Below are 25,357 nucleotides of genomic sequence, written 5' to 3' on the forward strand. Positions count from 1 at the left end.
CCCTCCCTTCTCCTGCCCAGGGGGTGCTGGTTCTTGAGCTGTAATGCACTTTAAATGGAGTTTGTCCTTCGTTTTAATCTATATCTGCCCTGCCAGTTTTACAGAAGAGCTGTAAAAGTGAACATCTGGCTACTCAGCTTTTGTACAAGGCCTGTTTTTCCCCAGCTCCACCCTACTTCCATGTGCCTTTCCCAAGCCCTCCTCCCCAGAAGGGTTAGGGAACATGAAGCTGGGGAACTACAATTAAAGGCCTCATGATGTCAGGCCCTCCACTCCATTGCCAGAGAGAAATATGCTCCAGGCACCTCATTTTCTCTTACATACAGACAATAGTTTTTTTTTTTTTTTTCCCCAAACTGACAATACTTTAAAAAAGAAATTTATAAAGCAAAATGTAACAATTTCAGGCTGGTCGGGATGCTAGGAAAAGGCTGAGACCCATGAACCACCAAAGATGTCAGGTGGTCAAGGGGTGTCTCCTCTGCCCTCCCCCTCCTCCAGCCACCAAGCCAAATCAAGTTTGGGGCAGGAAAAGGGGTTGGGAAAGGACGTTTGCTCAGGGTGCCCACTCTGAAAGATACTCGGTGTCTATTCCAGTGCTGTCCCCGCAGAATAGAACAAGAATGCAGGGACAGGGTCAAGCTGATGGACTGGGAACAATGACCAACCCCACCTGTAAAAGGCCAGCCTTTCCATGAGAGAAAATGAGATGCCTGGTGCATATTTCTGAGTACAGGGGTAAAGAGCCTGACATCACTGGGCCTTTAATGAGGATTGGAGAAGCCTCTGCAAATAAATGTGACTCCAAGACTAATACTGACAGCCCTCCAGCACATCCTCTTCACAAACCATGTCCTCTGTGACTGCCAACACCTGCTAGATAAGCAGCATTGCCCCTTGTGGACAATGACAAATGAGCTAGCCCTTTCTACAAAGATGATGTTACTCAGCCATCATTCAATTCAATAATGTCTTTTGAGACTGATTACGAGCCCAGCTTTATGCTAGGTGCAAAATGATTAAGACACAAATCCCACCCTAGGAGGGCCTTATAATCCACTGATTGTAGCTCAAATGTCCAAAGACCCTGTATCTTATTCCACTTTCACTTGTAATCTCAATTTTCTCCTCTTATGGTCAGATTACATGGTTTCTACCTTCTCTCAAGTCCTCTGTTGAGCTTTAATTCCTGCTGCTATCCTAATCCAGGATGTTAGCAGTATAATAAATAGTTAAGACCACAAGCTTTACAGAGTGCCTGGATTCAAATGCTGACACTAGCTGGGTGACCTTGCGCAAGTCACTTAATTTTTCTGTGCTTCCATTTCTTCAACTACAAAATTAAGGATAATAGTATCTATTTCATATAACAGTTGTAAGGATTAAATTAGTATATTATTAAATGAAGATGTAGACCGGGCACAGTGGCTCATGCGGTCCAGGAGGGACTGAGGAGGGCGGATCACGAGATCAGGAGTTCGAGACCAGCCTGCCCAAAAGACCAGCCTGGCCAATATGGTGAAACCCCATCTCTACTAAAAATACAAAAATTAGCCAGGCGTGGTGGTGGGTGCCTGTAATCTCTGCTACTCGGGAGGTTGAGGCAGGAGAATTGCTTGAACCCGGGAGGCGGAGGTTGCAGTGAGCCGAGATTGTGCCATTGCACTCCAGCCTGGGCGACAGAGTAAGAATCCGACTCAAAAAAAAAAAAAAAAGGTGTAGATTATACCTGGCATATAGCAAGGACTGAATAAATATCATCATGCGGGAGTTAATTATTCTGTGAACTCGGCCAGCCCCTACCACCTGACCTTCTGATTTGGAGCTGGAAGAGGCACTTTTTGTTCCTTTTGCTGAATATACTACTGGACCAGAGTGCTTATAGGGATGGAAACAAAAAGAACCATTTTCTACTTTTCTACCTTGTCAGTTTCTTGAGGGCAGGGACTGTGTCATATTTCAATACCTGTGATACTCAGAATTGACAACTCCAGATGCACATGTTTAAAGGAATTGGTGTTTCCTTAACTTATGCCTGAACAGAATGGGGAGAGAATCCCCCATGCCTCCTACTTTATACTCCTGATAAAGAAAGGGAAATATTCCATCTTAATATATCTGTGGTTATTTGTTCCCACCCAAATCTCATGATGAAATGTAATCCCTAATGTTTGAGGTGAGGCCTGGTGGGAGGTGTCTGGATCTTGGGGGTGGATCCTTCATGAATGGCTTGGGCCATCCTCTTGGGGATAAGTGAGCTGTCACTGAGTTCACAAAAGATCTAGTCATTTTAAAGTTTGTGGCACCTCCTCCCATCACTCCCTCCCTCTCTTGCTCCTGCTCTGAACATGTGACATGTCTGCCTCTCCTTCTCCTTCTGCCATGATTGTAAGCTTCTGGAGGCCTACCCAGAAGCTGAGCAGATGTCAACACCATGCTTCCTGTAAAGCCTGCAGAATCATGAGCTAAGTAAGCCTCTTTTCTTTATAAATTGCTCAGTCTCCCAGGTAAGCATGGTGGTCAGCTGGGCATAGTGTTGTGGGCTTATAGTCCCAGCTACTTGGGAGGCTAAGGCAGAGGTTGCAGTGAGCCAAGATCATGCCACTGTACTCTAGCCTGGGTGACAAAGTGAGACCCTGCCTCAAAAAAAAAAAAAATTACCCAGCCTTAGGTATTTTTTTCCTTTCTTTCTTTCTGTTTTTCTTTTTTTTTTTTTTTGAGATAGGGTCTCACTCTGTTGCCCAGGCTGCATCACAGTGGTGCAATCACGGCTCACCACAGCCTCGATCTCATGTGCTCAAGTGATTCTGCCACTTCAGCCTCTCAAGTAGCTAGGACTACAGATGCACACTGCCACATCTGGTTAATTTTTAAAAATTCTTCATAGAGGGCCAGGCGCAGTGGCTCACACTTGTAATCCCAGCACTTTGGAAGGCTGAGGCGGGTGGATCATCTGAAGTCAGGAGTTTGAGACTAGCCTGGCCAACATGGTGAAACTCCATCTCTACTAAAAATACAAAAAATTTAGCAAGGCATGGTGGCAGGTGCCTGTAATCCCAGCTATTCGGGAGGCTGAGGCAGGAGAACTGCTTGAACTCGGGAGGCGGAGGTTGCAGTGAGACAAAATTGTACCATTGCACTCGAGCCTGGGCAACAAGAGTGAAACTCCATCTTAAACAAAAAAATTTGGCCAGGTGCAGTGGCTCACACCTGTAATCCCAGCACTTTGGGAGGCCGAGGCGGGCGGATCACGAGGTCAGGAGATCGATACCATCCTGGCCAACATGGTGAAATCCCGTCTCTACTAAAATACAAAAAATTAGCTGGGCCTGGTGGGGCATGCCTGTAATCCCAGCTACTCGAGAGGCTGAGGCAGGGAAATAGCTTGAACCTGGGAGGTGGAGGCTGCAGTGAGCCGAGATCATGCCACTGCACTCCAGCCTGGTGACAGAGCGAGACTCCATCTCAAAAAAAAAAAAAAAAAATTCTTTGTAGAGACAGGGTTTCACCATGTTGCCCAGATGGTCTTGAACTCCCAGGCTCAAGTGATCCTCCAGCCTCGGTCTTCCAGTGTTAGGATTACAGGTGTGAGCCCAGTCTCAGTTATTTCTTTATAGCAATGGAAGAATGGCCTAATATATTCTCTTCTGTATGTCAGAGGTCAGCCAGGTCCTGAGCCAAGATTGACAAGAAGCAATTTCAAAAAAATTTTTTAGGCTGGGCGCGGTGGCTCACGCCTGTAATCCCAGCACTTTGGGAGGCTGAGGCGGGTGGATCACGAGGTCAAGAGATCAAGACCATCCTGGTCAACATGGTGAAACCCCGTCTCTACTAAAAATACAAAAAATTAGCTGGGCATGGTGGCGCATGCCTATAATCCCAGCTACTCAGGAAGCTGAGGCAGGAGAATTGCCTGAACCCAGGAGGTGGAGGTTGCGGTGAGCCGAGATCGTGCCATTGCACTCCAGCCTGGGTAACAAGAGTGAAACTCCGTCTCAACAAAAAAAAAAAAAAAAAAAAAAAAAAAAAAAAATTTTAAATGTATATTTTTGAGACAGAGTCTCGCTCTGTCACCCAGGCTGGAGTGCAGTGGTACAGTCTCAGCTCACTGTAACATGCACCTCCTGAGCTCAAGTGATCCTCCCACCTCAGCCTCCTGAATAGCTGGGCCTACGGACACGTGCCACTGTGCCTAGCTAATTTCTTAAATTTTCTGTAGAGATGGAGGCCTCACTATATTGCCCAGGCTGGTCTCAAACTTTTGACCTCAGGTGATCCACCCTCCTTGACCTTCCAAAATGCTGAGATTACAGGCATGAGTCACTGCACCTGGCCTGGAGAAGCAGTTTTTAGATCAAAAGATTTCTGTTCAATGTTGCCTTCCTGATGAATAAATACCAGTCAGTGCAAGGGCACCAATGCTGAGCACACCCCCTACACAGCCTCATACTGAGGTCTCTAGGCTGGGGTTTTAGTGCCTGCTCTTTATCTCTCAAGTCCAAGCAACCCTTATGGCCCCAGATTCTCAAGAACTTACCATTGAGGCTCTTATAGATTTAACACCCAAAACAGTGAAAAAGCAAAAGCAGTGCCAACTCTGGAAAGGCATACTTTTTTTTTTTTTTAAGACAGGGTCTTGCTGCTATCCAGGCTACAGTACAGTGGCTGGATCATAGCTCAATGCAACCTCAACCTCCTGGACTCAAGCCATTCTCCTGCCTGAGCCCCCCAAGTAGCTACAAGTGCACACCACTATGCCCAGCTAAGTTTATTCTTTTTTCTTTTGAAACGGAGTCTCTGTCAACCAGGCTGGAGTGCAATGGCACAATCTCGGCTCACTGCAACCTCTGCCTCCCAAGTTCAAGCAATTCTCCTGCCTCAGCCTCCCAAATAGCTGGGATTACAGGCATGGGATACCACATCTGGCTAATTTTTAAAATATTTTTAGTAGGGACAGAGTTTCATTATGTTGGCCAGGCTGGTTTTGAACTCCTGACCTCGTGATCCACCTGCCTCAGCCTCCCAAAGTGCTGGGATTACAGGCGTCAGCCACTGTGCCTGGCCCCAGCTAAGTTTATTCTTATTCTAGAGATGCTATGTTGTCCAGGCTGGTCTTAAACTCCTGGTCTCAAGGGATCCTCCCACTTTGGCCTCTTAAAGTGCTAGGATTAAGACATGAGCCACTGCGCCTACCTTGGCACGCTGTTCTTTGATGAAGGTTTGGTAACAGCAAAATTCATGAAGTGGACAGGCTCTGGAGCCATACTATCTTGGATCAAATCCCTACTCCACTATTAATTAGCTTTGTGATCTTAAACAAGTTACTTGGCTGGGCGCAGTGGCTCATGCCTGTAATCTCAGCACTTTCGGAGGTCAAGGTGGGCAAATCACTTGAGCCCAGGATTTTGAGACCAGCATGGTGGCTCACACCTATAATCCCGGCACTTTGGGAGGCCGCGGCAGGTGGATCACCAGGTCAGAGAGGCCATCCCAGCTAACATGGTGAAACCCCATCTCTACTAAAAATACAAAAAATCAGCCAGGCGTGGTGGCATGCGCCTGGAGTCCCAACTACTTGGGAGGCTGAGGCAGGAGAATCTCTTGAACCCGGGAGGTGGAAGCTGTAGTAAGCCAAATCGAGACTTCATTTAAAAAAAAAAAAAATTAAAATTAGAAAAACAAATACAAAAATTATATTATCCAGGCATGGTGGCACATGCCTGTGATCCCAGCTACTCAGATGCAGAGGTGAGAGGATTGCCTGAGTCTGGGAGATGGAGGTTGCAGTGAGCTGAGACCATGTCACTGCACTCCAGCCGTGACAATTGAGACCCTATCTCAAAAAAAAAAATTACTTAATCCCTCTGTTCCTTAATTTATCTTCATAAAGAAATGCACATAATAATGAGTACCTGTCTCATGGGCTTGTTGTGAAAAGTAAATCAGTGTGTATATATATGAGTTTAGAGACAGTCTTATATGTAGTAAGCACCTGAAAAATGTCAGCTACTGTTGTTATTTCTGAAAATAACATGAATTAAATCATATAGTCCCTATACAGTGAGAGGATATTATAAATCATACTGCCAGGTGCGGTAGCGCATGCCTGTAGTCCCAGCTACTCGGGAGGCTGAGGTGGGAGGATCACTTGAGTCCAGGAGTTCTGGGCTGCAGTGTGCTATGCCGATCAGGTGCCCGCACTAAGTTCAGCATCAATATGGTGACCTCCTGGGAGCAGGGGACCACCAGGTTGCCTAAGGAGGGGTGAACCAGCCCAAGTCAGAAACGGAGCAGGTCAAAACTCCCATGCTGATCAGTCATGGGATCGCACCTGTGAATAGCCACTGTACTCCTGCCTGGGCAACATAGTGAGACCTCGTCTCTAAAAAATCATACCAAAAGGGCCAGGCGCGGTGGCTCACGCCTGTAATCCCAGCGCTTTGGGAGGCCGAGGCGGGTGGATCACGAGGTCAAGAGATCAAGACCATTCTGGTCAACATGGTGAAACCCCGTCTCTACTAAAAATACAAAAAATTAGCTGGGCATAGTGGCATGTGCCTGTAATCCCAGCTACTCAAGAGGATGAGGCAGAATTGCCTGAACCCAGGAGGCGGAGGTTGAGGTGGGCCGAGATTGTGCCACTGCACTCCAGCCTGGGTAACAAGAGCGAAACTCCGTCTCAAAAAAAAAAAAAAAAAAAACCCTATCAAAAAATGTTGACTTTGAAGAAAATACAGTTTTCCATAAAGAAGATAATTAAGCCTTAGTTTTTTGTTTTACAACTCACAATTTCCACTTAAGACTACTAACACGTGGGCTCACGTACATCAATCTCTTCCCATGTTGGAACTTGGAATTCCTACAGGGGCACGTGTGGGTGGGGCAGAGGAGCAGCAGCTTTCATTTGGCCATCTCCACCTAATGTAGCAGCAGCTTTCCTCTTTCCCCAAGACCTTCTGGGCTGTGAGCTCAAGGGTTTAGGGAGAAGGCCACGGAGGCAGCTTCTTTTTAGACAGGCAGTAGCTAGGAGTGGATGCTACAGGCTTCAGCTGAATGGCTTGGAGAATACAGCAGTGCCCTCTGCTGCGAAGCATGCATGCAGCACTCTAGGGCAAGAGCATGTGCAAACCTTGCCAAATAAAAAAATTAAAAAACCAGTCCAGCCACTCAGGCACATGCGTGGGCTGCCCTATGGCTACAACTCCCCTTCCCTCCCACTCACTTTAAAAAAGTCTCTCTGTGGGCGGGCGCGGTGGCTCACGCCTGTAATCCCAGCACTTTGGGAGGCCGAGGCAGGTGGATCACGAGGTCAAGAGATCGAGACCATCCTGGTCAACATGGTGAAACCTCGTCTCTACTAAAAAAAAATACAAAAACAATTAGCTGGGCATGGTGTCGCGTGCCTGTAATCCCAGCTACTCAGGAGGCTGAGGCAGGAGAATTGCCTGAACCCAGGAGGCGGAGGTTGCGGTGAGCCGAGATCGTGCCATTGCACTCCAGCCTGGGTAACAAGAGGGAAACTCCGTCTCAAAAAAAAAAAAAAGTCTCTCTGTTCCAAAACCTGGGAAGGTAGTATATTTGTCTTTATTCTGTCTCAGCCTGGGCTGTAGAGGGCTTTGTCCTTTTCAGTCCTGGGCTATCAGTACTACTAGGTTAATACCAGAGAATGACAATGTTCGGTCAATTCCACTGCCACCCAAGACCAAGTAGGGCCTCACCTCACTGCAGATAAAAGCCTATTCATACTAAAAAGCGCCAAGAAAGGAAACCCTGGGATACTGCTGATGAATACAGTTTAAAAATCTTCCTGAAGTCTAACAGATCTTGCTTTGTTTTATTCCTATCTTCATATATCACAAATCTCTACTTCCAACCATTGTAAATCCTACAACTTGCCTTTGTGAGATGTGAAATGGAGTGGAGAAAAGACTTAAAAGTCAAAATCCCCCTGAAGCCATATATATGGAACTTTTTTTTTTTGTTGAGATGGAGTCTCACTCTGCTGCCCAGGTTGGAGTGCAGTGGCGTGATCTCGCTCACTGCAACCTCTGTCTCCCAAGATCAAGGGATTCTCCTGCCTCAGTCTCCCGAGTAGCTGGGATTACAGGTGCCCGCCACCAGGCCCGACTAATTTTTGTATATTTAGTAGAAATGGGGTTTTGCCATGTTCACTGGGGTGGTCTCAAACTCCTGACAGCCTCATCCTCCCAAAGTGCTGTGATAACAGGCGTGAGCCACTGCTGATGGGGAACCTCTGAGCCCAACTGAGATTTGTCATCTGCCTTAGAGAATGCCTAGATACCACATGCTGCTGAGTCTGTGGGGCACTTTTAGTAACTCATACCATGGAATGATCTAGAAAAGGAAAGCCTAGGATATTGCTGAAGAAAACAGTTTGACAGGCTTACCTTAATTCCAGAGCATTGGTTCTTTTTTTCTTTTGAGATGGAATTTACTCTGTTGCCCAGGCTGGAGTGCAGTGGATTTTGGCTCACTGCAACCACTGCCTCCCAAGTTCAAGTGATTCTCCTGCCTCAGCCACCCTAGTAGCTGGAATTACAGTTATGTGCCACCATGCCTGGTTAATTTTTGCATTTTTTTTTTTTTAGCAGAGATGGGATTTCAGGCTGGTCTCAAACTTCTGACCTCAAGTGATCCGCCCACCTTGGCCTCCCAAAGTGCTGGGATAACCAGAGCACTAGTTCTTAAGCCTTAGCATGTATTCAAATCAACTGAAAAGGGAGATTTTTAAAACTCATATTTCTGAGCCCTAACCTCAGAAGTTCTTATTTAAGAGGACTGAGGTGAGGCCTGAACATCTATATTTCAACCCTGGCGATCAATGGGGTGACAGATATTGCAGCCAGAATGCCCATACATCCAAACATCTGTATTTCAAACAAGTTCAGATGATGTTGATAGTCCAGGGTCCAAACTTTGAGAATTACTGGTTTTTTGTTTTGTTTTGTTTTGAGACAGAGTCTTGCTCTGTTGCCTAGGCTGGAGTGCAATGGTGTGATCTCAGCTCACTGCAACCTTCACTTCCTGAGTTCAAGTGATTCTCCTGCCTCCGCCTCCTGAGTAGCAGGGACTACAGGCACACATCACCATACCCAGCTAATGTTTGTATTTTTAATAGAGATGGGGTCTCACCATGTTGGCCAGGCTGGCCTCGAACTCATGACCTCAAGTGATTCGCCCACCTTGGCCTCCCAAAGTGTTCTCATCATGTTGGCCAGGCTGGCATCGAACTCATGACCTCAAGTGATCCGCCCACCTTGGCATCTCAAAGTGTTAGGATTATAGGTATGAGCCACCACACCCAGCCTAAGAATTACTGGTTTGGAGAAAAGCATGTTGGCTATGAATAAAGATGGTATGTCTGAAGGAGTTGAACTTGGTGATCTCTATATACAGCTCTTCTAGGAGCAGGGTAGGCTCACAATCATATCTCTCACTCTGCAGTGTTTATTTTTACATTTTTAAAAAGGGGAGAGGGGAAAACAATGAAGGAAAATACAAAGAAAGAAGGAAGATAACTTTTGAATAGCCAGAAGCCAAGAGAAAGAAAGAGTTGGCTGGCTTGTGAGAAGACATGAGGAGTTTGGAAGAGGAATGCCAGAGTTCCCTGAACCAACACGAATCTCTATACAACTCAAGGCTGCCTTATACAGTCAGCTCCAGGACTCTGTCACCAGGTTTCAGCAAGCTGAAACCTTATCCATTCCCGGGCCTGGCATTTCAACAGGTTGGCAGCCTTTTGGTTTACAGACATCTTTTAACAATCTTGAGTTTGGCCGTCCAGAAGGCCTCTTTCTACTCAGGATTTCTGCAGTGTCTTTGGATGACCTGTTAGCAGGCAGTGGCTGGTCTGTTATCATGGGCTCATGTCCTTCACCAGAAGGGCAATTTGCTCTAGCAGCTGCCGCTCCCCTTCCTGCATTTTGCTTTGGCTTCGACACCTCAGCAACTCAGCCTTGTGGTCCTGGTGATGCATAGGGCAATAGCTCTGTGGTTCACACAGCTCCTGAAAGGTAAGGGACAGAGTAAGGGATCTCTAGACTCCTGAACTCTGCCTACGAAGGATAATAGAGACGCTGCTGCTGGCAGTGGTTAAGGAGGAGCAGCAGTTTCTTGTCTGAGGGCTTTGCAGGCCCGGGGAACTGGGTGCTAAAGTTGACTCCCTGCATGCCCCACCCTTTACCGTATATTCTGGAAAGAAGTCTCTGTAGCCGCCTTTAAGGATATATAGCTCTGGGTAGTACAATGCAGGATACTGGTTCAGAGATCTGTCCTCTTCTCGCAGAGAACGGCACCTTTAGAGAGAACCCAGAGATGGGTGGGGTGGAAAGAAAGAAGGTCAGGATTCCAGGGGCCATTCACTGGGATCCTGCTAACCCCAAACAGGACTTTCCAATCTCACTGTGTTTGCAAAACAAGGTCCAAGTAGCACCACCCTTCCTCCTTTCCTCTACTGTGGCCTCATTCTCAATCCCTTTTCCTTTATAGCTCCAAACTTTTGAATTTTAGAATGTCTTCCTTCAACCTCCCTAACATTCTTCAAACTAAAGAATCCAGTCAATCTCTGTCTGAACTGGTCTGGAAAGTCCAACTCAAAATCCATTTCCATCACCTGCCCTACCCCATTTAGATACTCACATTCGGGGGCCCCTCTCTGAGGAGAATTCACAGTGGAACACGATGATTATTCTCTTCTGGGTGTCCAAAGGGACAATGGGCTTCTTTAGAAAGAAGTTAAATAGTTCTTCCTGACTATACAAGTTTAAGGCTCCCTGTAGAAAAATAATTTTAATAAGCATTTCCTCAAGGGCTTATGGACAGTGCCATTACTTAGAAATGACTGGGATACCAACTTGGGATATTTGGACCAGAAAAGCTGGACTATAAGCATCCTCAGGGCAGAAGTCTAAGTATATCTCTGTATATACCCTGAACGCCTGGCATAGAGGTTGGTATGTAGTAGATGTTCAATAAATGTTCACAGAACTGAACCACTGGAAGAATATGGATCACTGTGAGGAATGTTCATGAATAGTGTTTGCAAAGTGCTTCAGTCCTTGGATTAATGTTTTTATTTCTAGGTAGGAGCCCTTGGGATATTGGTCTAAGAGAAAAAGGGAAAGTAAGCCGCTTAAGGTATACAGAATTAAAACAAGGAAGACCTCAGCCTTGATGTACTTCAAGTATGTAATATCTGTCCCAATTCTAGAGTTCATAGGCCCCTTTGTCCACAGACTCTTCTCAATAAAGAGCTACCTCCAGTCCTCCCCTACTAATGGCCAGAATATGGTCTCACCTGGATGTGTCCTCCCAGGTACTCATATGGATAGCGACAATCAATGACATAAAACTTCTCAATCAGACCCTGGAACTTCCCCAACAGTAAGGCAGCCACCTGCACAGAAACAATGACTGAATACTCTGCTCACTGCCACTCTGAGGGAGAGAAGGGCCAATGACACAGTTCCTTACAAGCATATTCCTGTTAGTCACCTGGGATTCCACTGTATGTCCAGTCTCCAAAGTCATCCCATATTTGACATGTGACAGTGGTTCAGCCCTACCCACAAAAGAGAATGAAACAGGAAGTGGCCCTTTTAGAGAATCAGAATAGCTGGCATTGCCAAGATACCAAGGAAGGAAAACCATATTCAGGCTACCCCTCTGGGGACAGGCATGGCTGGAATCAGCCTCTCAGGAGACGTCCAAGGACTTCTGCAGTGGCAGAGGTAGCAGCTAGAGATCTCAAAATTGCAGGAAGAGATGCAAAATGGTTCCCTACCCACTATCATAAAGGAAGAAAGTAAGTCTTTCAGGGAAGGCTATGGAAGGAAAAGATTTATACCTAGAGGAAGAAACTGAAGCAACTTGTAAAAGTGTAAATTGGTTCAGCTTTTCTGGAGGGAACTTTGTAAATGCATAAACAAATAAATGTAATTACACTTTGACCCAGCAATTTCTAACATCTTAAGTAAACAGGAAAAGTACACAAAAATGTAGGCACAATGAGATTAATCTCAGCATTGTTTTATATTATCAAAATATTAGAAATAACTTCAATATTCAATAATACAGGTTTCGTAAAATAAATTGTACATGCCAGTAGAATAGAGCACTATATAGGCATTAAAATGATGATATAGATATCTTATTATTGATATAGAAAGATATCTATGTCTTACTAAGCAAATTTCAATACTACATGTACATCATGATCCCATTTCTTTTTTTCTTTTTCTTTTTTCTTTTTTTTTTTTTTGAGATGGAGTTTCACTCTTGCTGCCCAGGCTGGAGTGCAATGGCGCAATCTCGGCTCACCGTGACCTCCGCTCCCCAGGTTCAAGTGATTCTCCTGCCTGAGTCTCCTGATCAGCTGCGATTACAGGTGCACACTACCATGCCTGGCTAATTTTCTTTGTATTTTTAGTAGACATGGAGTTTTGCCATGTTGGCTAGGGTGGTCTCGAACTCCTGGCCTCAAGTGATCTGCCTGCCTTGGCCTCCCAAAGTGCTGGGATTACAGGCGTGAGCCACCACGCCTGACCCCTCCCTTTTTTCTTTTTACAATAATTACGTATCATTTGTTTAACTAAAAATGAAGGAGAAAGAAGAGCAGGGGAAAAAGGAGTCCTTTAACATAGCTTCAGTTGAATAAGGAGCCTATGTGAGTGAACACAGTGAAAGAAATACAAATGGAAATGGGGATTTTAGGGACAGAACAGACCAGATGGTAGCTTATGTAACCAGTTACCATCTCCAGAAATCTGCTTACTGTTTCTGGGCTGACATACTTCAGATCTTGGTGTTTCCCTGACACGGTTGGCAGTGCACATACCTAGAAATACACGAGAGCTGAAATAACAGTAAGTATTCCACACCCAAGTTTGAGATCAAAGACCCTCATTTTGTCCTTCTTTCCAAATGACTCTTTTTTTTTTTTTTTTTTTTTTTGAGACGGAGTTTCGCTCATTACCCAGGCTAGAGTGCAATGGCGTGATCTCGGCTCACCGCAACCTCCGCCTCCTGGGTTCAGGCAATTCTCCTGCCTGAGCCTCCTGAGTAGCTGGGACTACAGGCACGCGCCACCATGCCCAGCTAATTTTTTTGTATTAGTAGAGACGGGGTTTCACCATGTTGACCAGGATGGTCTCGATCTCTTGACCTCGTGATCCACCCGCCTCGGCCTCCCAAAGTGCTGGGATTACAGGCTTGAGCCACCGCGCCCGGCGCCAAATGACTCTTAAAACCTCAGAGGACTTCAAAAAAAAAAAAAAAATCCGTGGTCTCTATAAAGCGCATATACATCAAGTCTATTTCTAATCCTAAAGAACTCATCAAGGATGTGTACAAAGTTTTAGATTTCTCTACAAATATGTTCATCTTGGTATCATTCATAAGAAAAAAATTGTGCCGGGTGCGGTGGCTCACGCCTGTAATCCCAGCACTTTGGGAGGCCGAGGCGGGTGGATCACGAGGTCAAGAGATTGAGACCATCCTGGTCAACATGGTGAAACCCCGTCTCTACTAAAAATACAAAAAATTAGCTGGGCATGGTGGCGCGTGCCTGTAATCCCAGCTACTCAGGAGGCTGAGGCAGGAGAATTGCCTGAACCCAGGAGGCAGAGGTTGCGGTGAGCCGAGATCACGCCATTGCACTCCAGCCTGGGTAACAAGAGCGAAACTCCGTCTCAAAAAAAAAGAAAAAAGAAAAAATTGTAAAACTAAATATCTTATAAGAAGGGATTTATGGGGCCGGGCGCGGTGGCTCAAGCCTGTAATCCCAGCACTTTGGGAGGCCGAGGCGGGTGGATCACGAGGTCAAGAGATCGAGACCATCCTGGTCAACATGGTGAAACCCCGTCTCTACTAATACAAAAAATTAGCTGGGCACGGTGGCGCGTGCCTGTAATCCCAGCTACTCAGGAGGCTGAGGCAGGAGAATTGCCTGAACCCAGGAGGCGGAGATTGCGGTGAGCCGAGATCGCGCCATTGCGCTCCAGCCTGGGTATCAAGAGCGAAACTCCGTCTCAAAAAAAAAAAAAAAAAAAAAAAAAAAAAAAGAAGGGATTTATGAAGAAATTATGAGCAGCCAAAACAATGAAATAATACGGAGCTATTAAAAATGATGAAATGGGCTAGGCATGGCGTCTCATTCCTGCAATCCCAGTGCTTTGGGAGGCCAAGGAGAGAGATAATTTCTTAAGGCCAGGAGCTCGAGGCTGAAGTGAGCTATGATCATGCCAATGTACTTAGCCTGGGCAAAAGAGCAAGACCTTGACTCTTAAAAAAGAAAGAAAGGATGAAGCATAACTGCTTATTAATATTAAAAAAGAGGCTGGGCACGGTAGCTCAAATCTGTAATCCCAGCACTTTGGGAGGCCGAGGTGGGTAGATCACAAGGTCAGGGGTTCAAGACCAGCCTGGCCAATATGGTGAAACCCCGTTCCTACTAAAAATACAAAAAATTAGTTGGGCATGGTGGTGCACGCCTGTAGTCCCAGCTGCTTGGCAGGCTGAGGCAGGAGAATCACTTGAACCAGGAGGCGGAGGTTGCAGTGAGCTGAGATTGTACCATTGCACTCCAGCCTGGGTGACAGAGCAAGACTCCATCTCAAAAAAAAAAGAAAAGATAAAAGATGCTCAGATGCTCCTGATATGATTATTAAATGAGAGTACAGATAACAAAACAATATAAACTATTTTTGTGGAAAAGCAAAAACTGTATTTTTTTTTTGTATATATGTTTGTAAAAACACAGAAAAAAATGTGTAAGAATATATACCTTCTGCAATTACACAGGCAATGGGGGAAAAAAGGAATATATGCCAAGCAATAATTACCCTGGTTAATAAAGTCTGGGATAAATTTCTTTATTTCTACTTTTTTCTGTAACAATCAAGTATTATTTACATAATTTTAAAATATGTTTTTAAATAGAAAAAAAAGTAAAAGTCTCATACTTTTCCCTTTGTTCTGGATTTTCCCAGAGAATAAGAAATATTTTCTCTCTGGAAAGGCTTAGGGCCTGTATCTACCACTAGAGCACTGTCAGGTTATCAAAGAGTACTTGGTGAAGATTTGTAATTACACTGAGCATTCTACGCACACAGAGAAGATTCAGATCCAAAATGACTCACTGAAATACAGGATGGGTGTAACCGAACTCACCTTGGAAAAATCACCAATCAGATGCCCCTGGTTAGAATCTTCCTCCAGCATCTCAGTGATATTAATGTCACACAGAGAGACTGTCTTCTTTAAATGTAAGCCCTGAAGATGACAAGATTCCCACCCCGCACCCAATCCTCATGTTAAAGGTTTTAAAACAAGTGGATGGAGCAGGGCATGGTGGCTCACGCCTATAATTCTAGCTACTTGGGAGGCTGACATGGGAGGATCACTTGAGCCCATGAGGCCAAGGCTGTAGTCAGCTATGATCACACCATTGCACTCCAGCCTGGGTGATGGAGTGAGACTCTGCCTCTAAAATAATAAATAAATAAATAGGTATCCCAGTACTTCGGGAGGCCAAGGCAAAAGGATTGCTTGAACCCAGAAGTTCAAGACCAGCCTGGGAAACATAGTGAAAACCCATCTCCACAAAAAAATACAAAAATTAGCCAGGCATAGTGGCACATGCCTGTAGTCCCAGCTACTTGGAAGGCTGAGGTGGGAGGATCGCTTGAGCTCAGGAGGTTGAGGCTGCAGTAAGCCAAGATCATGCCACTGAACTCCAGCCTGCATGACAGAGTGAGACCCCATCTCAGGGGAAAATAAATAAATAATAAATAAATACGTTGATTTCCTAAAATATCCAAAGATATTTAGAATTTTAATTTTTTTCTTTTATTATTTTTTATTAGAGATAGGGTCATGCTATGTTGACCAGGCTGGTCTTGAAAATCTGGCCTTAAGTGATCCTCCCATCTATTTAGAATTTTTTAAAAGTTGGGAATGGTAAAAAACAAAGGCTAACTTTTTTAGAAGTTGCTTTCCACAAAACCAATCTGCTATATGATGTTGTTTCTGTCAGACTACATGTGACACAGCAGTAAAATATCCATACCAAAGTTCCCTTATATTCTTTCAGATTTGAAGAAAAAGGGTGAGGAAGACAGTATGATGACAACATTTCTTTTTTTTTTCTTGAGACTGAGTCTTGCTCTGTTGCCCAGGCTGGAGTGCAGTAGCATGATCTTGGCTCACTGCAACCTCCGCCTCCTGGGTTCAAGCGATTGTCCTGCCTCTGCCTCCCAAATAGCTGGGACTACAGGCACATGCTCAGCTGATTTTTTGCATTTTAGTAAGACAAGGTTTCACCGTGTTGCCCAGGTTGGTCTCGAACTCCTGAGCTCAGGCAATCCCCCTGCCTTGGCTTCCCAAAGTGCTAGGATTACAGGCCTGAGCCACCACACCCAGCCGATGACAATATTTCTGAAAGTACAATATAGATATATTTTATATATCTATGTTACATACATATTTCACATGTGGATACAGATGTAGAAAAGACTGAAAGATGTTAAGAATGAAGAGGAAAAAGTAAATATAAAGAAGAGGAAGACAAAAAAGGCATACTAAAGCAATCCTCACACCAGAAAAGCAAAGACATGAGATGAACAGATTTTCATCTTAAAAAGCTCTTACCTTCCTGAGCTTTCCTTGGCCAGAAAAATACGTTTCTTTTACTTTATCTGGCATTGCATTGTCCTTGCATTTGTCCACCTGCTTCAGTCTTAGCCTATTCAAGTTCTCCGGCATGGAGGGGGAGCGATATAGGCAGCTTCTGTTCACTGAGGCCTGTTTGGGAATATTAAATCCTTCAGTTCTTACTCCTCCAAGTGTATCTGCAGACCAGCAGCATCAACATTTCCTGGGAGCTTCTTTGAAATGCAGATTTCCAGATGTTAGGCCATACCCTAGACCTATTGAATCAAAATCTGCATTTTAACAAGATGCCCAGGTGATTTCTCAAGTTTGAGAGGCCCTGGATAGGCAACCTGTGTTCATAGGCCCATTCACATCTTTCTACTTGGACTGCATGATATTCCATCTCCATGGACGTTTTAACTAGCCAAACCAAATTCTGCAGCTGACTGTCTTAGATGTACCAGTTCTTGTAGCAGAAAGCAAACATAAGCTCAGACCTTCCAGTTATGTGACCAAAAAAACCCAAACAAACATAAGTCCATTTTTGTCTCTAGGATTCTAGGACTTGACAATAAGGACTTAAGGACCTCAACAAACCTAAAGATGAAAAGCCAAGAAGAAAAATAGCAAAAGAAGCATCATGCAAGAAAAAAGGACACACTAAAATCAACATAGCATGATGACCATTATAGGATTGATATTATGAATCCTATAGTACCAGTGAAGCCCATCAGGGAAAAAAATGGCTCAAATGTCATGAAAAACTAGCTATGAGAATTGCTTACACAGGAACAGATGAAAGTATAAGAGGACAGATAGACTACTGTTTATTTGAAAGGCATGGTTTGGGTGCTACATCCAGAGTCAAGAGGATCTATCAAATGACCTCTGATAACAACTTCCAACTAATCCACAATCCTATCCTCTGGTCCCACATACCTTGAGATCTCTACCTCTGACCTAGAGAACAGGCAAAAGCTCCTTCTCTAAACCCTTATCTCACTACCTGTTAAGGATTGATTTAGGAGGGGGCAAAAAAATAAAAGAGCCATAACTGGAAGGCAGCTTGATCATCAATGGTTTCTGGAAGAAGAAAATAGGAATAACATTTTATATTATAACAACCATGGATATTATGCTGTTTACCACACACATGGTTCTATCTCTTGCTTGAGGTGCCAGCTGATGGTACAGTCCACATTACACATGCCAATGTTCTATACCTTTCCCCTTAGACTCCTCCCAAACATTGCCCTATGCCCCCATCCACTCTACCCGCTAGCCAATGATGACTCAACTATATTGCTGGTTGAATACATCTATTTAGTGGTCTAGAATAAGGAAAAACAATCTAGGCCAATCAGGTTCTCTCTCTTGGTAGCCTGACCTGAAAGATGGAGAAATAATTGTGCAGTAGCAGGAGCCAAAGCCCAAAAGGAAGAAGCCAAGAGATGCAGTCAAGGCCAGGAAGCCAGTGATGCATGAATGGAGAAACCAAAGGTAGGGTAGGAAAGGAGATGTGGTGAGGTGCTGAGGAGCAGGGTGCCTCGTCTCCATGACAGACATGACTTCATATAACTTCAATTTTCCTGAGAAGGCAGGGGAAAGCTAGATAAGGATTTTAAGAGCTTCTCTAGAATACACCATAATAATTATGCTAAGAGCCATATTACTAAGAGTTTGCAATTAATTAGCTAATTGAAACTTATCCTTTATTTTTTGAGACAGAGTCTCACTCTGTCCAGGCTGGAGTGCAGTGACACAATCTCAGCTCACTGCAACCTCTGACTCCCCGGTTCAAGTGATTCTCCTGCCTCAGTCTCCAAGTAGCTGAGATTACAGGCTCGTGCCACCATGACCAGCTAATTTTTGTATTTTTAGTAGAGATAGAGTTTTACCATGTTGGCCAGGATGGTCTGTCTCGATTTCCTGACCTTGTGATCTGCCCACCTCGGCCTCCCAAAGTGCTAGGATTACAGGTGTGAGCCACTGTGCCCGGCCTTTTTTTTTTTTTTGAGGTAGGAGCTCGCTCTGTCACCCTGGTTGGAGTGCAGTGGCGGAATCTTAGCTCATTACAGCCTCTGCCTCTCAGGTTCAAGCAATCCTCTCAACTCAGCCTCCAGAGTAACTGGGACTAGAGGAGTACGTCACTATGCCCAGCCAATTTCTGTATTTTTTGTAGTGACGGGGTTTCGCCATGTTGCCCAGGCTGGTCTCGAACTCCTGGGCTTAAGTGATCCATCTGTCTTGGCCTCCCAAAGTGCTGGGTTTACAGGCATGAACCATCACATCTGGTCTGTATCCATCTTTAAGCATAGTATCCAATAAATTTTTGCCCAACTCAAGGTCACAAAAATTTTCTCCTGTTTTCTTTGGATTTTTTTTTTTTTTGAGACAGAGTCTCACTCTGTCGCCCAGGTTGGGGTGCAGTGGCACGATCTTGACTCACTGCAACCTCTGCCTCCCAGATTCAAGTGATTCTCCTTGCCTCAACCTCCTGAGTAGCTGGGATTACAGGCATCTGCCACCACACCTGGCTAATTTTTATATTTTTAGTAGAGATGGGGTTTCATCACGTTGGCCAGGCTGATCTTGAACTCCTGACCTCAGGTGATCCACTGGCCTCGGCCTCCCAAAGTGTTGGGATTACAGGCAGAAGCCACCGTGCCTGGCCTTTCTTCGGGTGTTTTATGGTTTAAAGTTGTAGATTTGGAGCTATGATCCATTTTGTGTTAATTTTCATATATAATGTAAGGTATGGGTTGAAGTACTTTTATTTTTTAACATAGGATTTCCAATTGCTCCAGAACAATTTGTTGAAAAGACTATACTTTCTCCATTTGATTATTTTGTATCTTGGTTGAAATACCAATTACATATGTACATAGGTCTATTTCTCAAATCTCTATTCTGTTGTGCCAATGTTTTAAGTTTTTGGTAGCTATTATGCTGATAATAAAGGTGATAAACATCTTCATATGGTCCAAGGACAAGACATTAAAAATAAATGATAGCAGAAAACTACTTCCATAAACAGAAATAGCTACTTCAGCAGCCAGACATGGTGGCTCACACCTGTAATCCAAACACTTTGAGAGACCAATGTGGGTGAATCGCTTGAGTCTAGTAGTTTAAAACCAGCTTGGGCAACATGGTAAAACTGTGTCTCTACAAAAAAATATAATAATTACCGAGGTGTGGTAATGTGTGCCTGTAGTCCCACCTACTTGGGAGGCTGAGGTGGAAGAATCAAATGAGCCCAGGAGGTCGAGGCTACGAGGCTACAGTGAGCTGTGATCATGCCACTGCATTCCAGCCTGGGTAATGGAGCGAGACTCTGTCTTTTCTCTGGGAAAAAAAAAAAAAAAAAAAAAGAGCAAGCTACTTCTTTCCTATACACTTCTATGAAAAGAAATGTCAACTTATTGCAGAGAATGTAAGTGCGAGGTCATGGAGAGATGATGAAGATGGTACTTTAGTTCTGTCTAGCTAGTTAGAAGTTTCCCAGTTCGCAGAAGCTGATGTGGGAAGATCCCAGGATCATTTGGCTTAGATAACAATCAACATCTACCCATTTTCATCTTTAAAGAATCACTAGACACTTTCCAAATACGGGAGTATTTAAACACCAAGAAAGCCAAAAAGAAGAGAGGGAAACTTATTAAACTAGATTCAACCTGCAGATTTTATAAAAAGGCTTAATTGAATAATTATTATTTTATAAACTGAAGCAGCATCACCATTTCCTCATGGCTGACACACTCTTCAGTATACATAAGCCAGCCTGGCTTCTGCCTACACCACTCTTCTTGTGCTCTTGTCAAGGCTATTGACAACCTTCACGTTGTAGCATCTGAGAGTCACTTCTCTAGCCACATTATTTTCCTGAACCCCACATCTGCTTCCATTGAGTTGGCTGCTCCATTTTTATTGGCTTCAACGGCATCTCCTACTCTTTTAATTATTTTTAATTATTATTATTTTTTTGAGATGGAGCCTCCCTCTGGTACCCAGGCTGGAGTGGAGTGGCACAATCTCAGATTACTGCAACCTCCACTTCTGGGTTCAAGTGATTCTCCTGCCTCAGCCTCCCAAGTAGTTGGGATTACAGGCGTGTGCCACCACCCGCCCCCCCGGCCCAGGCTAATTTTTGTATTTTTATTTTTGTTATTTTATTGAGATAAAGTCTGGCTCTGCTGCCCAGGCTAGAGTGCAATGGTGCTATCTCAGCTCACTACAACCTCTGCTTCCCAGGTTCAAGCGATTCTCCTGCCTCAGTCTCCCAAATAGCTGGGATCACAAACATGGGCCATCATGCCTGGCTAATTTTGTATTTTTATTTTTTAATTATTATTATTTTTTAAATTTTGTATTTTCAGTAGAGACAGCGTTCACCATGTTGGCCAGGCTGGTCTCAAACTCCTGCCCTCAAGTGATCCACCCGCCTCGGCCTCCCAAAGTAATCCTCCCACTAGGATTACAGGTGTGAGCCACGGTGCCTGGCCTAGTTCTTTATTTCTAGTACAGGCAACTCCTACATTAGAAGAATCATGATGCTTCTACCTCTGTGCCCTCTCCTCTGCTCCTTCTCAATTTTCTTTGTTAGGCCTCCTCACCTATCAAACCTCTGATGGATCCCAGATTCATCAGGGTTAGGTCCTGGCCCTTTTCTCTTTTATCTCCTCTCTCTAGCCATAGGTAATTTCTTCTACCTACGAATTTAAATTTTCCCTCTAAGCTAATGACTCCTAAATTTCTTTTTCTTTTCTTTTTTTTTTTTTTTTTTGAGACGGAGTTTCACTCGTTACCCAGGCTGGAGTGCAATGGTGCAATCTCAACTCACTGCAGCCTCCGTCTCCTAGGTTCAAGCAATTCTCCTGCCTCAGCCTCCCGAGTAGCTGGGACTACAGGCATGCACCACCATGCCCAGCTAATTTTTGTATTTTTAGTAGAGACGGGGTTTCACCATGTTGACCAGGATGGTCTCGATCTCTTGACCTTGTGATCCACCCATCTCGGCCTCCCAAAGTGCTGGGATTATAGGCGTGAGCCACCATGCCCAGCGACTCCTAAATTTCTATCTTTAGTCAAGACCTCTGCTCTGACTTCCAAATTCACATTTGGAAGCTTGATGCATTTTGAGTACCTACTAGGTGACGCAGCAATGAACAAAAGAGTAAAAGAGTCAAACAAGTAAATGAATAAATACACTCTTTACTTCTTTCCATAGTGATAAATGCCATAAATCAATATAAAGAAGGATGAAAAGAAAAACATAGGTTTGGGAAATCTGTCAGGAAAGGTCCTTATAAGACTTATGTGCAGAGATGAGACTGAAACAAGGGAGAAAATCATGTATTGCCTCGGGAAAGAATGTTCTAGGATGAAAGAGCAACAAATGCAAAGGCCCTGGGTGAGAATAACAAGGCACCCAGTGAGAGAGCTACATTTAGTATGGTACCTTTCTTTTTTTTATTTTTATTTTTTGAGATAGGGTCTCACTCTGTCAACCAGGTTGGAGTGCAGTGGTACGATCACAGCTCACTGCAACCTCAACATCCCAGGCTCAAGTGATCCTCCCACCTCAGCCTCCCAAATAGCTGGGACTACAGGCTTGCACCACCACATCTGGCTTTTTTTTTTTTTTTTTTTTTGGTAGAAACAAGGGCTCTTTTTGTTGCCTAGGCTGGTTGTGAACTCCTGGGTCCAAATGTCCTCCTGTCTTAGCCTCCCAAAGTGCTGGGATTACAGGCATGAGCCACCACACCCAGTGGTACCATTTTTAGAAACCTCAAAAACTAATTTAAAAAATACTATAAACCATAAACCAACTATACCTAACAGACATCTATAGAACACTCTACCCAACAACAGTAGAATACATATTCTTTTCAAGTACACATGGTACATTCTCACAATAGACCATATGCTTGAAAAATAAATAAGCCTTAATAAATGTAAAAGGAGGGCCGGGCGCGGTAGCTCACACCTGTAATCCCAGCACTTTGGGAGGCCGAGGCAGGTGGATCACGAGGTCAAGAGATAGAGACCATCCTGGTCAACATGGTGAAACCCCGTCTCTACTAAAAATACAAAAAATTAGCTGGGCACGGTGGCGTGTGCCTGTAATCCCAGCTACTCAGGAGGCTGAGGCAGGAGAATTGCCTGAACCCAGGAGGTGGAGGTTGTGGTGAGCCGAGATCGCGCCATTGCACTCCAGCCTGGGTAACAAGAGCAAAACTCCGTCTCAAAAAAAAATAAAAATAAATGTAAAAGGATTGAAATCACACTAAGTATGTTCTCTCACCACAATGGAATAAAATTAGAAATAGTAACAGAAAAAATCTGGAAAATTCAAATTTATGAAAATTAAGTCAGCTGGGCGTAGTGGCTAATGCCTGTAATCCCAGCATTTTGGGAGGCTGAGGCAAGCAGTACGGTAGTTCAGGAGTTCAAGACCAGCATGGCCAACATGGCGAAACCCTGTCTCTACTAAAAATGTAAAAATTAACCAGACATGGTGGTGGGTGCCTGTAGTCCCAGGTACTTGGGAGGCTGAGGCAAAAGAATCGCCTGAACCCAGGAGTCAGAGGTTGCAATGAGCTGAGATCATGCCACTGCATTCCAGCCTGGGTGAGAGAGTGAGATTCCATCTGAAAAAAAAAAAAGAAGCAGCAAATTAAATAACACACTTGTTAATAACCAATGAGTCAATGAAGAAATCATGGAAAAATCAGAAAATACTTTGAGATGAATAAAAATGAAGATACAAATACGAAAGCTTATGGGATGCAGCTAACATAAGGCTTAGAGAAAAATTCATAGCTATAAATGCCTATAATAAAAAAGAGTATCTCAAATCAATTACCTAAATTTCCACTTAAGAGGAAACTAAATCCAAAGCAAGCAGAAGGAAGGAAATAAAAAAGATTAGAGCAAAACTTAAGAGAATAGAAAAACAATCAAACCAAAAGTTGGTTCTTTGAAAAGATCAGCAAAAATTGACAAACTTTTAGTTAGCCTGACCAATAAAAAAAAAGAAAATCTCAAGTTACCAAAATCAGGAAAGTGGGACATTGCTACCAACCTTACAGAAATAAAAAGGATCATCAAGAAATTTTTTTTTTTTTTTTTTTTTTTTTTTTTTTTGTTTGAGACGGAGTTTCGCTCTCGTTACCCAGGCTGGAGTGCAATGGCGCGATCTCGGCTCACTGCAACCTCCGTCTCCTGGGTTCAAGCAATTCTCCTGCCTCAGCCTCCCGAGTAGCTGGGACTACAGGCGTGCGCCACTATGCCCAGATAATTTTTGTATTTTTAGTAGAGATGGGGTTTCACCATGTTGACCAGGATGGTCTTGAGCTCTTGACCTCGTGATCCACCTGCCTCGGCCTCCCAAAGTGCTGGGATTATAGGCGTGAGCCACCGCGCCCGGCCAAGAAATATTAATGAATAACTGTGTGCCAACAAATGAGACCACTTAGATGAAATGGACTAATTCCTAACAATACAAAAACTACTAAAACTAGCCAGATACAATGTTATGCACCTGTAGTCTTAGCTTCTCAGGAGGCTGAAGTGGAAGAATTGCTGGAGGGCCCAGGAAAGGCAACATAGTGAGACACAACCCCATCTCTAATTAACAAAACAAAACAAAAGACTGAAATCATGACCACGTAGGATGTATCCTAGAAATGTAAGGTTGGTTTAACATCTGAAAATCAGTCACTGTACCCCATCATATCAATAAAATAAAGGACAAAAACTGTCTGATTACCTATCTGTGCGCATTGGGAGGCTAAGACAGATGGATTGCTTGAGTTCAGGAGTCTGAGACCAGCCTGGGCGACATGGTGAAACCCTGTCTCTACAAAAAATACAAAAATTAGCTGGGTATGGTGGCACATGCCTGTAGTCCCAGCTACTTGGGAGGCTGAGGCAGGAGGATTGCTTGTGTTCAGGAGGTTGAGGCTGCAGTGAACCATGATTGTACCACTGCACTCCAACCTGGGCAACAGAGTGAGACTCTGTCTCAAAAAAAAAAAAAAAAAAATGACAGATTAATAGACAGAAAACTAATAAGCATATGTATGTGTACAACCATATAAATCAACCGGACCTACCTGACATGTATAGAATACTCCACTCAAGAATAGCAGACTATATATTTTCTAAGTTACACTAAACATATACCAAGATGTTCTGGGTCATATTCTGGACCATAAAAACCAATCTCAATGCACCTAAAAGGATTTAAGTCATATAAATCCATGGAATAAATTCAATGAAATTAAATTAGAAATCAATAACAGAAAGGTCCTCAAAATATTTAGAAACTAAACAACAGACTTCTAAGTAACCCCTACATCAAAAAAGAAACCAAAAAGGAAATTGGAAAGTATTTTGAACTGAATAAAATTGAAAATACAACATGTCAAAATTTGTGAGATAGAGCTAACACACTAAATATCCATATTTTGAAAGATCTCAAATCAATGACCTCAGCTTCAACTTTAACATTAAAAAATGAAGATCAAATCAAACTCAAAGTATGGAAAGATTACAGTGCAAAATTAATGGAATGGAAAACAGAAAAACAATGGAGAAAGTCAATGAAAAAAAGATGATTTTTAATAGGATTTTATATTGATAAATCTCTAGCCAGACTTATCAAGAGAAAGGACACATA

General features: G+C 43.8%; 1 protein-coding gene across 3 annotated transcripts in view; it reads right to left on the reverse strand.

Moving 5' to 3' along the window:
- Positions 1-9,452: 9,452 nt before the first annotated feature.
- The window catches only part of CDC25C (cell division cycle 25C), a 46,897-nt gene continuing 30,992 nt past the window's right edge, over positions 9,453-25,357 (reverse strand). For 2 of the 3 annotated variants that reach the window (XM_021664954.2, XM_012476683.3), the window contains exons 9-15: positions 16,669-16,821; positions 15,190-15,291; positions 12,794-12,856; positions 11,318-11,416; positions 10,660-10,793; positions 10,205-10,316; positions 9,453-10,027 (exon numbers count right to left, since the gene is read on the reverse strand). In XM_021664954.2, coding sequence (XP_021520629.2) covers positions 9,878-10,027; positions 10,205-10,316; positions 10,660-10,793; positions 11,318-11,416; positions 12,794-12,856; positions 15,190-15,291; positions 16,669-16,821 — 813 coding nt within the window. In that variant the 3' untranslated portion in view covers positions 9,453-9,877. The remainder of the gene's footprint in view (positions 10,028-10,204; positions 10,317-10,659; positions 10,794-11,317; positions 11,417-12,793; positions 12,857-15,189; positions 15,292-16,668; positions 16,822-25,357) is intronic. The other variant, XM_064366361.1, reaches the window with a different exon arrangement.

This window comes from Aotus nancymaae, unplaced genomic scaffold (assembly GCF_030222135.1).
Source record: "Aotus nancymaae isolate 86718 unplaced genomic scaffold, 86718_ANA_hifiasm-v0.15.2.pri h1tg000064l_1, whole genome shotgun sequence".
NCBI lineage: Eukaryota > Metazoa > Chordata > Mammalia > Primates > Aotidae > Aotus > Aotus nancymaae.